Source organism: Vipera ursinii, assembly GCF_947247035.1.
Source record: "Vipera ursinii genome assembly, chromosome: 4".
Lineage (NCBI taxonomy): Eukaryota > Metazoa > Chordata > Lepidosauria > Squamata > Viperidae > Vipera > Vipera ursinii.
This window is the reverse complement of record NC_139514.1, coordinates 2,219,012-2,231,974: the sequence shown is the minus strand read 5'-3', so window position 1 is coordinate 2,231,974 and position 12,963 is coordinate 2,219,012. Positions and strand designations below refer to the sequence as shown.

At 49.9% G+C, this 12,963-nt stretch overlaps 1 protein-coding gene across 1 annotated transcript in view; it reads right to left on the bottom strand.

The window, feature by feature from the left end:
• Positions 1-2,613: 2,613 nt before the first annotated feature.
• Positions 2,614-12,963, bottom strand: part of ARRB1 (arrestin beta 1) — a gene marked incomplete at its 3' end in the record, with an annotated part of 88,621 nt that continues 78,271 nt past the window's right edge. The window contains exons 12-16 of the mRNA XM_083362159.1: positions 12,690-12,773; positions 10,590-10,613; positions 8,388-8,458; positions 5,282-5,333; positions 2,614-2,722 (exon numbers count right to left, since the gene is read on the bottom strand). Of these exons, the coding sequence (XP_083218285.1) occupies positions 2,614-2,722; positions 5,282-5,333; positions 8,388-8,458; positions 10,590-10,613; positions 12,690-12,773 (340 nt within the window). The remainder of the gene's footprint in view (positions 2,723-5,281; positions 5,334-8,387; positions 8,459-10,589; positions 10,614-12,689; positions 12,774-12,963) is intronic.

Here is a 12,963-nt window from a genome sequence, read left to right as displayed (position 1 = left end):
CTCTGCTTCCTCCTCCTCCTCCTCCTCCTCGCAAACCCCACCCCCTTCTAGCCCTGATGATGTTCCCTAGTTGGGTCATGAAACATCTGCAAGGAAACCACCCAGCTCAGAGAGCATCAGGGACCCCACAATCTTTCCTTCCTTCCTTCCTTCCTTCCTTCCTTCCTTCCTTCCTTCCTTCCTTCCTTCCTTCCTTCCTTCCTTCCTTCCTTCCTTCCCTCCCTCCTTCCTTCCTTCCTCCCTCCTTTTCTCCTCCTCCTCCCCCCTTCTAGCACTGATGATGGTCCCTAGTTGGGTCATGAAACCTCTGCAAGGAAACCACCCAGCTCAGAGAGCACCAGGGACCCCCCAGTCCTTCCTCCTCCTCCTCCTCCTCCTCCTCCTCCTCCTCCTCCTCCTCCCTTGTAACACTGATGATGTTCCCTAGTTGGGTCATGAAATGTCTGCAAGGAAACAACCAAACTCAGAGAGCGCCAAGGACCCTGCAGTTCTCCTCCTCCTCCTCCTCCTCCTCCTCCTCCTCCTCCTCCTCCTCCTCCTCCTCCTCCTCCCTCCCTCCCTCCTAGCACTGACGATGGTCCCTAGTTGGGTCATGAAACCTCTGCAAGGAAACCACCCAGCTCAGAGACCATTAAGGATCCCACACTACTCCTCTTCCTCTTCCCTCTCCTCCTCCTCATCTCTCCTTCTCCACAAACCCCCCTCCCTTCTAGAACTGATGATGTTACTTAGTTGGGTCCTAAAGCATCTGTAAGAAAAGCATCCAGCTCAGGGAGCACCAAGGACCCCACAGTCCTCCTCCTCCTCCTCCTCCTCTCCACAAACCCCACTTCCTTTTAGCTCTGGTTTTTTGTCTGGCGGGACGATTCATCCTGATTATGCTGGGTTGAAGAAGCAGAAAGCAGTTCAGTTCCAAAAGAAATCAGTGGTGGTAGCAATATTCAGCTAGTAAAATAGAGTTTAAACTTGGTTACAGAGAAGGGGACTCTTGCCATTATCCACGGAGGAGGAGGAGGAGGAGGAGGGCTGTGGGGTCCTTGGTGCCCTCTGAGCTGGGTGGTTTCCTTGCAGACGTTTCATGACCCAACTAGGGAACACCATCAGTGCTGGAAGGAAGGAAGGAAGGAAGGAAGGAAGGAAGGAAGGAAGGAAGGAAGGAAGGAAGGAAAGACTTTGGGGTCCTTGGTGCTCCCTGAGCTGGGTGGTTTCCTTGCAGACGCTTCATGACCCAACTAGGGAACATCATCAGTGCTAGAAGGGAGGAGGAGGAGGAGGAGGAAGGAAGGAAGGAAGGAAGGAAGGAAGGAAGGAAGGAAGGAAGGAAGGAAGGAAGGAAGGACTATGGGGTCCCTGGTGCTTTCTGAACTGGCTTGTTTTCTTGAAGACATTTCCTGACCTAACTAGGGAACATCATCAGTGCTAGAAGGGAGGAGGAGGAGGAGGAGGAGGAGGAGGAGGAGGAGGAGGAGGAGGAGGAGGAGAAGGGGGAAGGACTGTGGGGTCCTTGGTGCTCTCTGAGCTTGGTGGCTTTCTTGCAGATGTTTCATGACCCAACTAGGGAACATCATCAGTGCTAGAAGGGAGGGGATTTGTAGAGGGGGGTAGGAGGAGGAGGGGGAGGAGGAGGAGGAGGAGGACTGTGGGGTCCTTGGTGCTCTCTGAGCTGAGTGGTTTTCTTGCAGACGTTTCATGACCCAACTAGGTAACTTCATCAGTGCAAAGAGGGAGGAGGAAGAGGAAGGAAGGAAGGAAGGAAGGAAGGAAGGAAGGAAGGAAGGAAGGAAGGAAGGAAGGAAGGAAGGAAGGAAGGAAGGACGGACTGTGGGGTCCTCGGTGCTCTCTGAGCTGGGTGGTTTTCTTGCAGACTTCATGACCCAACTAGGGAACATCATCAGTGCTAGAAGGGAGGAGGAGGAGGAGGACTGTGGGGTCCTGGGTGTTCTCTGAGCTGGGTGGTTTTCTTGCAGACATTTCATGGCCCAACTAGGGAACACCATCAGTGCTAGGAGGGAGGAGGAGGAGAAGGAAGGAAGGAAAGAAAGAAAGAAAAAGAAAGAAAGAAAGAAAGAAAGAAAGAAAGAAAGAAAGAAAGAAAGAAAGAAAGAAAGAAAGAAAGAAAGAAAGAAAGAAAGACTGTGGGGTCCTTGCTGCTCTCTGAGCTGGGATGTTTCCTTTCAGACATTTCCTGACCCAACTAGATAGCATTCTCGTCTGCTGGCAACTTAATGGCACTGATGACGTTACCGAGTTGGGTGTCACGAAACGTCTGCAAGAAAACCCACCCAGCTCAGACAGCACCAAGGACCCTCGGAGTCATGATACCATCAGCCCCTCCCGACACACACACACACAGACACACATGCAGGCCCACGCATGCCCTAAGCGTGGCTGGAGAAGGCAGCTTCATTCTTAAGACCCCGTCCGCAGAATTCGGACCGGACGGTGACCTCGAACCCAGGCCCCGCCTTCGCCAGGGGACGAACTGCACCTCCTTCGCAGGCTCCCGGGCTCAACGTTTTAAAAAGAACGCGACTTCCCAAAACTTAATAGAAAAAAAGAGGAGGGGGAGTGCTGGGGCGCTCGAAGTGGAAACGGAGAAGGCAAGCGGGCCATTTATCTGTCGTTCAGCTGCGGCGAGTTTGTCCCGTCGGCCTCCTCTTCCTCGTCCTTCATGCATTTGAGTCTCTGGCGGGCAAAATCTTCAAAGACAATGTCATCGTCGCTGCGGGGGAAAAAAGAGGACACAAGGAAACGGGTCAGGGGGCTGGAGAATTGTGGGCAGGGCGGAAAGGGAACTCAGCTGGACATTCGCCTTTCTTTTTTTGGCGTGCAATATTTTATTATTATTATTATTTTATCACCACAAATCCTGAATATTTGACCAGCAACATATTGTTTAATTTATTAACAGGTTAAACTCCTCTACCTCGTTTTTTTTGCCCATTGATGAAATGTATCCCATCTTCTAAAAGCAAGGGTCCCCAACCATGGCGACTTTGAGACGTGTGGACTTCAACTCCCAGAATTCCCCAGCCAGCAAAGCTGGCTGAGGAATTCTGGGAGTTGAAGTCCACGTGTCTTGAAGTCGCCAAGGTTGGAGACCCTTGTTCTAAAGAAGGGTTCTTCCAACTTGGCCCTTTTGTGACTTGTGGACTTCAGCTCCCAGAATTCCTCAGTCAGGCATGTGTGCGTGGCTGAGGAATTCTGGGCATTGAAGTCCACAAGTCACAAAAGGGCCAAGTTGGAAGACCCCCTGGATTTCAACTCCCAGAATTCCTCAACCAGGCACGCTGGCTGAGGAATTCTGGGAGTTGAAGTCCACCAGTCACAAAAGGGCCAAGTTGGAAGACCACCTGGACTTCAACTCCCAGAATTCCTCAACCAGGCACGCTGGCTGAGGAATTCTGGGAGTTGAAGTCCACCAATCACAAAAGGGCCAAGTTGGAAGACCACCTGGACTTCAACTCCCAGAATTCCTCAACCAGGCACGCTGGCTAAGGAATTCTGGGCATTGAAGTCCACAAGTCATAAAAGGGCCAAGTTTGAAGACCCCTGGATTTCAACGCCCAGAATTCCTCAACCAGGTATGCTGGCTGAGGAATTCTGGGAGTTGAAGTCCACCAGTCACAAAAGGGCCAAGTTGGAAGACCCCTGCCCTAGTAGAGCATGGTTGCGGTGCGCCTGAACTGTGGTCACATCGATTGATTGATTGATTGCATTTATTTGCTGCCCATCTCGTTTCAAAGAGACTTTGGGTGACTTACGGCAGGGGTCCCCAATCCCTACGCGCAGCTCCAGGTGGGTGAGCAGTGGGCGAGCGGGCGTACGTGCAAAGTTCCGCTCGCACAAAATGGAGCTACCTGCAGACGCCCCCTCGCCGATCCCGTGGAACCGTTCTTGCAGTTCTCCTGGCTTTACCTACAGAGTAGGTAAAGAGTTGGGGGTCGTGCAAAGGAGGAGGAGGAGGAGGAGGAGGTGGAGGAGGAGGAGGAGGAGGTGGAGGAGGAGGAGGAGGAGGAGGAGGAACGGACATGCAGGCTGGGGGTTCGAGGGTGAGGGTTCAAATCCAACACATGGAGGCTGGGGGTTCAAGGGTGAGCGGTTGAAGGGTTCAAGTCGCAGATCTTGGAATGGAGACAGGGTCAGAATCCGAATCTGAATCAGAGAATTGGAAGGGACCTTGTAGGTCATCCAGTCCAACCCCCCCACCCACCCACGAGTCCACGAATCCACTATCTTTGGGTTGCAGGATAGTCCTCAACATACAACTACAAGTGAAGCAGGATTTCCATTGCTAAGCAAAGGGGTTGTTTAGTGACTGGTGCCCGATTTGACAATCATTACAGGCAGTCCTTGACTTACGACCGTAACTGAGCTGAGCGAGACATTCGTTAAGTGAGTTTGGCCCTGTTTTATGACTTTTCCTGCCACGTTTGTTAAGCGAATCGCTGCAGTCGTGAAGTTAGGAACACCGTTGTTCATTGGCTTTTCTTGCCAGAAGGTCGCAAAAGGGGATCGCGTCACATACACACACACACACGCACAGGGACACGGCGACCGTCATAAATGTGAGTCAGTTGCCGAGCGTCCGATTGTAGATCACATGAGCGTGGGGGATGCTGTAACGGTCGTAAGTGTGAAAAAATAGTCCTAAGTCGCTTTTGGCCGTGCCATTGTAATTTTGAACAGTCGGTAAGGGACATGTTATAAGCTGAGGACTACCTGTGAATCGCTGCAGTCGTTAAGCAAATCACATGGTCGTTCAACGGATCTGGCTTCCCCCCTTGACTTGGTTTGTCGAAATCTGGCTGGGAAAGTCTCAAAAGGCGATCACACCATCTAGGACACTGGGACCATCATAAATATATGCCGGTTGCCAAGCATCCAAATTAGTCAATCCCAGGATCCTGGGGGATGCTGTGACCGTCGTAAGAGTGAGGACTGGTTTTAATCTGCTATTTCCAGTGGTTTTTTTAGCTTCCAACGATCGCTAAAATAATGGTTGTACGTGGAGAACAGGGTCCTCAACGTTGGCAACTTTAAGACTTGTGGACTTCAACTCCCAGAATTCCTCAGCCAGCCAGGCATGGCCAGGCATGGCTGGCTGAGGAATTCTGGGAGTTGAAGTCCACAAGTCTTAAAGTTGCCAAGGTTGAGTACCCTGCTGTAGAAGACAGAGGATTGAAATGGCGCTAGTCGCTCACATGCAAAAAGAAGCCAGTTTTCCCGTGAGCAGCTCTTCTGAACACACAAAGACGCACCAACACACACTTTGACTTACTTTGTGTCGAGTTCTATGAGGTTTGTGTCGATGGGGGCTTCATTTGGTGGAGCTGAAACCAAGAAGCAAAGCCAGCCAATCAGTTTCTTTGGACAGCAGCCCAGCTGACTTGATTTGTCAGCGCGCCAGCCCTCTCAAGACAGTAGTCCTCATGAAGGTCCTTTGGGGAGGATGTTCATCTATCCCTTGCAGGTCAAGGCCTTAGAAAAAGCTTAGGAGCCAGGTAACTTCTCAACAGACACCCAACTTGCCAGCCCATCGAGTATTGCATTGCAATGGGGACACCAGCTGGTGGCCGGCATCCCACGCAGAAAGCATATGAGCAATAGATTGGGCGATGCGCTGTGTCCATGTTTTTTTTCCAAAACTGGTCACTTTAACAAGTGTGGACTTCAATTCTGGGAATTGAAGTCCACCCGCCTTCAGGTTCTTGGGGTTGAGAAACAATGATTTACAGCAGTTTCCCAAGCTTAGCCATTTTAAGAAGGCTGGACTTCAACTCCCAGGAGTCTCCAACCAGCCAGAGAATTCTGGGAGTTGAAGTCCACCCATCTTCTCATTCAGCTGGATGAGGAATTCTGGGAATTGAAGACCACCCATCTTCCCATTCAGCTGGCTGGAGGATTCTGGGAATTGAAGCCCACCCATCTTCCCATTCAGCTGGCTGGAGGATTCTGGGAGTTGAAATCCACCCATCTTCCCTTTCAGCTTGATGGAGAATTCTGGGAATTCAAGTCCACCCATCTTCCCATTCAGCTGCCTGGGGAATTCTGGGAATTGAAGTCCACCCGCCTTCCGGTTCTTGGGGTTGAGAAACAATGATTTACAGCAGTTTCCCAACCTTAGCCATTTTAAGAAGGCTGGACTTCAACTCCCAGGAGTCTCCAACCAGCCAGAGAATTCTGGGAGTTGAAGTCCACCCATCTTCTCATTCAGCTGGATGAGGAATTCTGGGAATTGAAGACCACCCATCTTCCCATTCAGCTGGCTGGAGGATTCTGGGAATTGAAGCCCACCCATCTTCCCATTCAGCTGGCTGGAGGATTCTGGGAGTTGAAATCCACCCATCTTCCCTTTCAGCTTGATGGAGAATTCTGGGAATTCAAGTCCACCCATCTTCCCATTCAGCTGCCTGGGGAATTCTGGGAATTGAAGTCCACCCGCCTTCCGGTTCTTGGGGTTGAGAAACAATGATTTACAGCAGTTTCCCAACCTTAGCCATTTTAAGAAGCCTGGACTTCAACTCCCAGGAGTCTCCAACCAGCCAGAGAATTCTGGGAGTTGAAGTCCACCCATCTTCTCATTCAGCTGGATGAGGAATTCTGGGAATTGAAGACCACCCATCTTCCCATTCAGCTGGCTGGAGGATTCTGGGAATTGAAGCCCACCCATCTTCCCATTCAGCTGGCTGGAGGATTCTGGGAGTTGAAATCCACCCATCTTCCCTTTCAGCTTGATGGAGAATTCTGGGAATTCAAGTCCACCCATCTTCCCATTCAGCTGCCTGGGGAATTCTGGGAATTGAAGTCCACCCGCCTTCCGGTTCTTGGGGTTGAGAAACAATGATTTACAGCAGTTTCCCAACCTTAGCCATTTTAAGAAGCCTGGACTTCAACTCCCAGGAGTCTCCAACCAGCCAGAGAATTCTGGGAGTTGAAGTCCACCCATCTTCCCATTCAGCTGGATGGGGAATTCTGGGAAGTGAAGCCCACCCATCTTCCCATTCAGCTGGCTGGAGGATTCTGGGAATTGAAGTCCACCCATCTTTCCATTCAGCTGGCTGGAGGATTCTGGGAATTGAAGTCCACCCATCTTCCCATTCGGCTGGCTGGAGGATTCTGGGAGTTGAAGTCCACCCATTTCCCCATTCAGCTGGCTGGGGGATTCTGGGAGTTGAAGTCCACCCATCTTCCCATTCAGCTGACTGGGGAATTCTGGGAGTTGAAGTCCACCCACCTTCAAATTCTTGGGGTTGAGAAACAATGGTTCACAGCAGTGTTTCCCAAGCTTAGCCATTTTAAGAAGGCTGGACTTCAACTCCCAGGAGTCTCCAACCAGCCAGAGAATTCTGGGTAATGAAGTCCACCCATCTTCCCATTCAGCTTGATGGGGAATTCTGGGAAGTAAAGCCCACCCATCTTCCCATTCGGCTGGCTGGGGGATTCTGGGAAGTGAAGCCCACCCATCTTCCCATTCAGCTGGCTGGGGGATTCTGGGAATTGAAGTCCACCCATTTTCAAGTTGCTGAGGTTCAGAAACGTTGATCTGGAGCCCTCTTTCCACACCGTAACCTTTTTAGGAGGGGTGGACTTCAACTCCCAGCATTCCCCAGCCAGCTAAATTGCTCCTTCAGCCTCCGCTCCCCATCCAGCATCAGAAGAAGCAGGTCCCCGGTTTCTGGCTTCCATTCTAATGGCACAGGGAGATTATGCTGAATTAGCCATTATTTGTGCGGTTTGGGGGGGTGGGTGAGGGAGGAACACTACTAACCAGGTTGCGTGAAGGAGGACCCCCGCCCGCCAAACCGACTACCGACTAGTCCAGAAGCTGGATTTGGAATACAGGCAGTCCTCGACGTACGACCACAATGGAGCCTAAAAGATCCATCGCTAAGTAAGACGGTTGTTAAGCGAGTTTTGCCCCGTTTTACGACTTCGGGTGCCTCGGCGCTTAAGTGAATCCCTGCAGCTGTTCAGCTAGAAACACGGTCGTTCAGTGAATCTGGCTTCCGTAGTGACTTGGCTGGTCGCAAAAAGGGGATCGCGTCGACACCCTTTCAGCCCCCTCCCCCTCCCGCCGGGGACCCTGCGACGGTCGTAAACATGAGTCCGTTCCCAGGCGTTTTGATCACGGGGCCCGCGGGGACGCTGCAACCCGCGTGCGAAGTCACTTTTTATCACTGCCGTTGTAAATGCTATGAACAGTCACTAAGCAGAGCGTCGTAAGACGAGGACTACCTGTACCTTCACTCTGCAGTCTGGAACTGCCCCCCAAAAGGCTTCAACTCTCAAACCGGACTCTTCCCAGGTCCCACACTGCACCCATGGGCCCAGCTGAGCCCCCCCTCCCATCCCCTACACACACACACACACACACACAATCTCACCGTCTCGGTGCAAGACCTCTTCCTTCGGTTTGGGATGCATCAGGGTGAAGGGCAGCTCCACAGCCACATCGCTGGAAAGAAAGACGTAGAGTTAGGGACTCAGGCCCGGGTATGGCGGGCACCCGCTTCCTTCCTCTGGGGGGGAATCCTCTCGAGGCCGGGGGCTCCAGGCCTCCAAAGCTGGATTCCCGGGAAGCCAGGTTGGCGCCAGTTCTGGGCAAAGCATTCAAAGAAAGCCTTTTTTTTTCAGGGAGGAAGACTCACCAGATCCTTAAGACTCTATTATTCTGTGATTCTGTAAGGGTCTCCTGCTTGAGCAGGGGGTTGGACTAGATGACCTCCAAGGTCCCTTCCGACTCTAGTTATTCTGTTAGGGTCTCCCTCTTGAGCAGGGGGTTGGACTAGATGACCTCCAAGGTCCCTTCCGACTCTAGTTATTCTGTGATTCTGTCAGGGTCTCCTGCTTGAGCAGGGGGTTGGACTGGATGACCTCCAAGGTCCCTTCCAACCCTGTTATTCTCTTATTCTGAATGGCATAGGGCACAGGTCTGCAACCCGCGGCTCCGGAGCCGCATGCGGCTCTTTCAGTGGCTCCCAGTCCTCTGCCATGTGCAGTCCAAAAAAAAAAAAAGTGGGACTAAAAAAGTTCAACCAATCAATTCAAATATGCAGGGTAGGTGCATATCTCGCCTTGGCTCCACTCTTCAGACAAACCCTGTTCTGCGCATGCGAGCATGTACGTTCATGTGCATACATTTTTTGCGGCTCCCAGTTTTTTCTTTTGTGAGGGAACCGGCTCCAAGTGGCTCTTTCACTGTTTCAGGTTGCTGACCCCTGGCATAGGGTCTCCTGCTTGAGCAGGGGGTTGGACTGGATGACCTCCAAGGTCCCTTCCGACTCTAGTTATTCTGTCATTCTGTCAGGGTCTCCCTCTTGAGCAGGGGGTTGGACTGGATGACCTCCAAGATCCCTTCCAACCCTGTAGTTCTCTTATTCTGAATGGCATAGGGTCTCCCGCTTGAGCAGGGGGTTGGACTAGATGACCTCCAAGGTCCCTTCCGACTCTACTTATTCTGTCATTCTGTCAGGGTCTCCTGCTTGAGCAGGGGGTTGGGCTAGATGACCTCCAAGATCCCTTCCAACCCTGTAATTCTCTTATTCTGAATGGCATAGGGCAGGGCTAGGCAACCATGGCTCTTTTATGACTCGTGGACTTCAACTCCCAGAATTCCTGAGCCAGCATGGCTCAGCTTGGAAACCTCTCACTTTCCCCTCAGCATGGGTGGCTCAGGAATTCTGGGAGTTGAAGTCCACAAAGTCATAAAAGGGCCAATGTTGCCTACCTCTGGCATAGGGTCTCCTGCTTGAGCAGGGGGTTGGACTAGATGACCTCCAAGATCCCTTCCAACCCTGTAATTCTCTTATTCTGAATGGCATAGACCTCCAAGGTCCCTTTCAATTCTGTGATTCTGTAGGTTTAAGAGTTAGCTGGTGTCAACTAGCATCCAAATCGAATGAAATACAGGTAGTCCTTGATTCATAACAGTCGGTTTAGTGACCGTCTGAAGTCCCACCACCACTGAAAAAAGTGACTTATGACCGTTTTTCACACTTACGACCGTTGCAGCATACCATGGTCAAGTGATCAGAATTCAGACGCTTGGCAACTGACTCGTATTTATGACGGTCACAGTGTCCCAGTATCATGTGACACCCCCCCCCCTTTTGCGACCTTCTGACAAGGCAAAGTCAATGGGGAAGCGTGATTCACTTAATGTCCGTGTCACTGATTGAACAACTGCAGTGATTCGCTTAACAACTGTGGCAGGAAAGGTTGTAAAAGTGAGGCAAAAGTCACTTAACAACCGTCTCATTTAGCAACAGAAATGTTAGGCTCAATTGCGGTCGTAAGCCGAGGACTCCCTGTAAATCATCGAGAGTGAAATGGCTGAAAAGGCTTGAAGGGGTTAACAAAATGAAGAAAATGATGGCAGGTGAGGAAGGGGATCAGTTCTCTGCGTGCAAAGGCAGGGCCTTCCACAGAGGGGGTCAGAAAAGTCAAGATGGCGTCGGTGCTTAGCAACCGCAGCCGCATCCCTTGTGGGCAATTTTTTGACCTTTTTGACTTTCCCCATGGATGCCCCTGGTGGAGGGAAGTGACACTGCATGTGATCAGCCCAGGTAGAATCTGAAAGGTGTTACCTGGAGGCCAGGTCTCCCAGCAAGCTGGCATTTGGAAGGAGAGGAGAGAAGAGGGTTAGAGTAGAACAGAACAGAGAACAGAACAGAATAGGGAACAAAACAGAATAGGGAACAGAACAGAATAGGGAATAGAACAAAATAGAGAACAGAACAGAATAGGGAACAGAATAAAATAGAATAGAGAACAGAACAGAGAACAAAATAGAATAGAGAATAGAACAGAATAGAGAACAGAATAGAGAATAGAACAGAACAAAATAGAGAACAGAACAGAATAGGGAACAGAATAAAATAGAATAGAGAACAAAACAGAACAGAATAGATTAGAGAACAGAGAATAGAACAGAATAGAGAAAAGAACAGAATAGGGAATAGAATAAAATAGAGAACAGAACAGAATGAGGAACAGAACAGAGAACAGAATAGCATATAGAACAGAATAGAGTAGACAACAGAACAGAATAGAGAACAGAACAGAATAAAGAACAGAACAGAGAAAATAATGAGATAGAGAACAGAATAGAACAGAACAGAATAGAGAACAGAACAGAATAGGGAATAGAATAAAATAGAGAACAGAACAGAATGAGGAACAGAACAGAATAGAGAACAGAACAGAATAGGGAATAGAATAAAATAGAGAACAGAACAGAACGAGGAACAGAACAGAGAACAGAACAGGATATAGAACAGAATAAAATAGAATAGAGAACAGAGCAGAATAAAGAACAAAACAGAGAACAGAATAGAACAGAACAGAATAGAGAATAGAACAGAATAGGGAATAGAATAAAATAGAATACAGAACAGAAGAGAAGAGAAGAGAATACAGAACAGAGGATAGAACAGAATACAGAACAAAACAAATACTCTTTATTGGCCAAAGCTCTCAGGGCATATATAAACCGCAAGTCATAGGTCATAGGTCATAGGTCATAGTGACCGGTGTCGCCAAGGGAAGGGCACGGCCTGCCTTACGTAAGATGCTTGTCTCACGGCCGGTTCAAGAAACCTGTCTGGATTCCCACGCCCTTTGACCCCACTCTGGACACCAGGGAAGCTGGATCTTTGGTTTCGCACCCAGGTCCCTGCCTGGTGGATCTCTCAGCTGGATTTCCCAAGCCAGACCGAGAGGGAAAGGGAAGGGGAAAGTGGAAAGGAGGAAGGGAAAAGAAGAAAGGGGAAGGGGAAGAGGAAAAGAAAGGGAAAGGGGGAAAAGAAGAGAACGAATGAAGGGGGAAGAGAAAGAAAAAGGGAAACCAAGAGGAAAGGAAAAGAGAAAGAGAAAAGGAAGAAGTTAAGGGAAAGGGGGAAAGGAATTCTGGGAGTTGAAGTCCACAAGTCTTAAAGCTGCCCACTTTGCCTGGCTAGGGAATTCTGGGAGTTGAAGTCCATAAATCTTAAAGTGGCCACGTTTGCCTGGCTAGGGAATTCTGGGAGTTGAAGTCCATAAATCTTAAAGTGGCCACGTTTGCCTGGCTAGGGAATTCTGGGAGTTGAAGTCCAGAAGTCTTAAAGCTGCCCACTTTGCCTGGCTAGGGAATTCTGGGAGTTGAAGTCCAGAAGTCTTAAAGCTGCCCACTTTGCCTGGCTAGGGAATTCTGGGAGTTGAAGTCCAGAAGTTTTAAAGCTGCCCACTTTGTCTGGCTAGGGAATTCTGGGAGTTGAAGTCTGCAAGCCTGAAAGTTGTTAAGCTTGGAGAGCCTTCCTCTACAGCAACTCCTCGACTTACAACCGGTTGCTTAACAACCATTTGAAGTTGTGACGGACTCCCCCCACCCAAGAATTCCTTAAGACGCAGATTCAAACGTCCAATGGCCAAGATCACGTAATCAAATTTGGGGCAACCGGCTCACATTTATGACCATTTGTGGCATGCTGGGATCACCCGACCGTGGATTGGCAACGTTTTTGGCAGAAACGGGTGCTTATTTCTAATTTCTGCCGCCCCCCAGTCCAAAAAATGCCCAGGATGGACAAATTGGACTGCCGCAAATCAGTTTTGTAAAATCAGATTTGCTTCATCTTACGACCGTCATAAAATACCATGGAAATTTCAGGTTCCGTTACGGTCATAAGTTGAGGACTGTACGTACTTACCCGCCTCGTGAGACCACCAACTTGACTTTCACTTTGTAGGAGACGATGATGCCCAAGACCTCCTTGTTGGCGCCGTCTCTTAGCCTGGCAATGGAGAGAAAAGAATGGAGCCTCACAATTTATTTATTTTTAAAAGGGGAAATAGGAGAATTTCTCTTAGGTTTTCCTTCTTTCGCTTTTCCTTAGTGGACTTCGGGGATGCAGAGATCTGCAAAGGCCAGGGGTAGGCAACCTTGGCTCTTTTATGACTGGTGGACTTCAACTCCCAGAATTC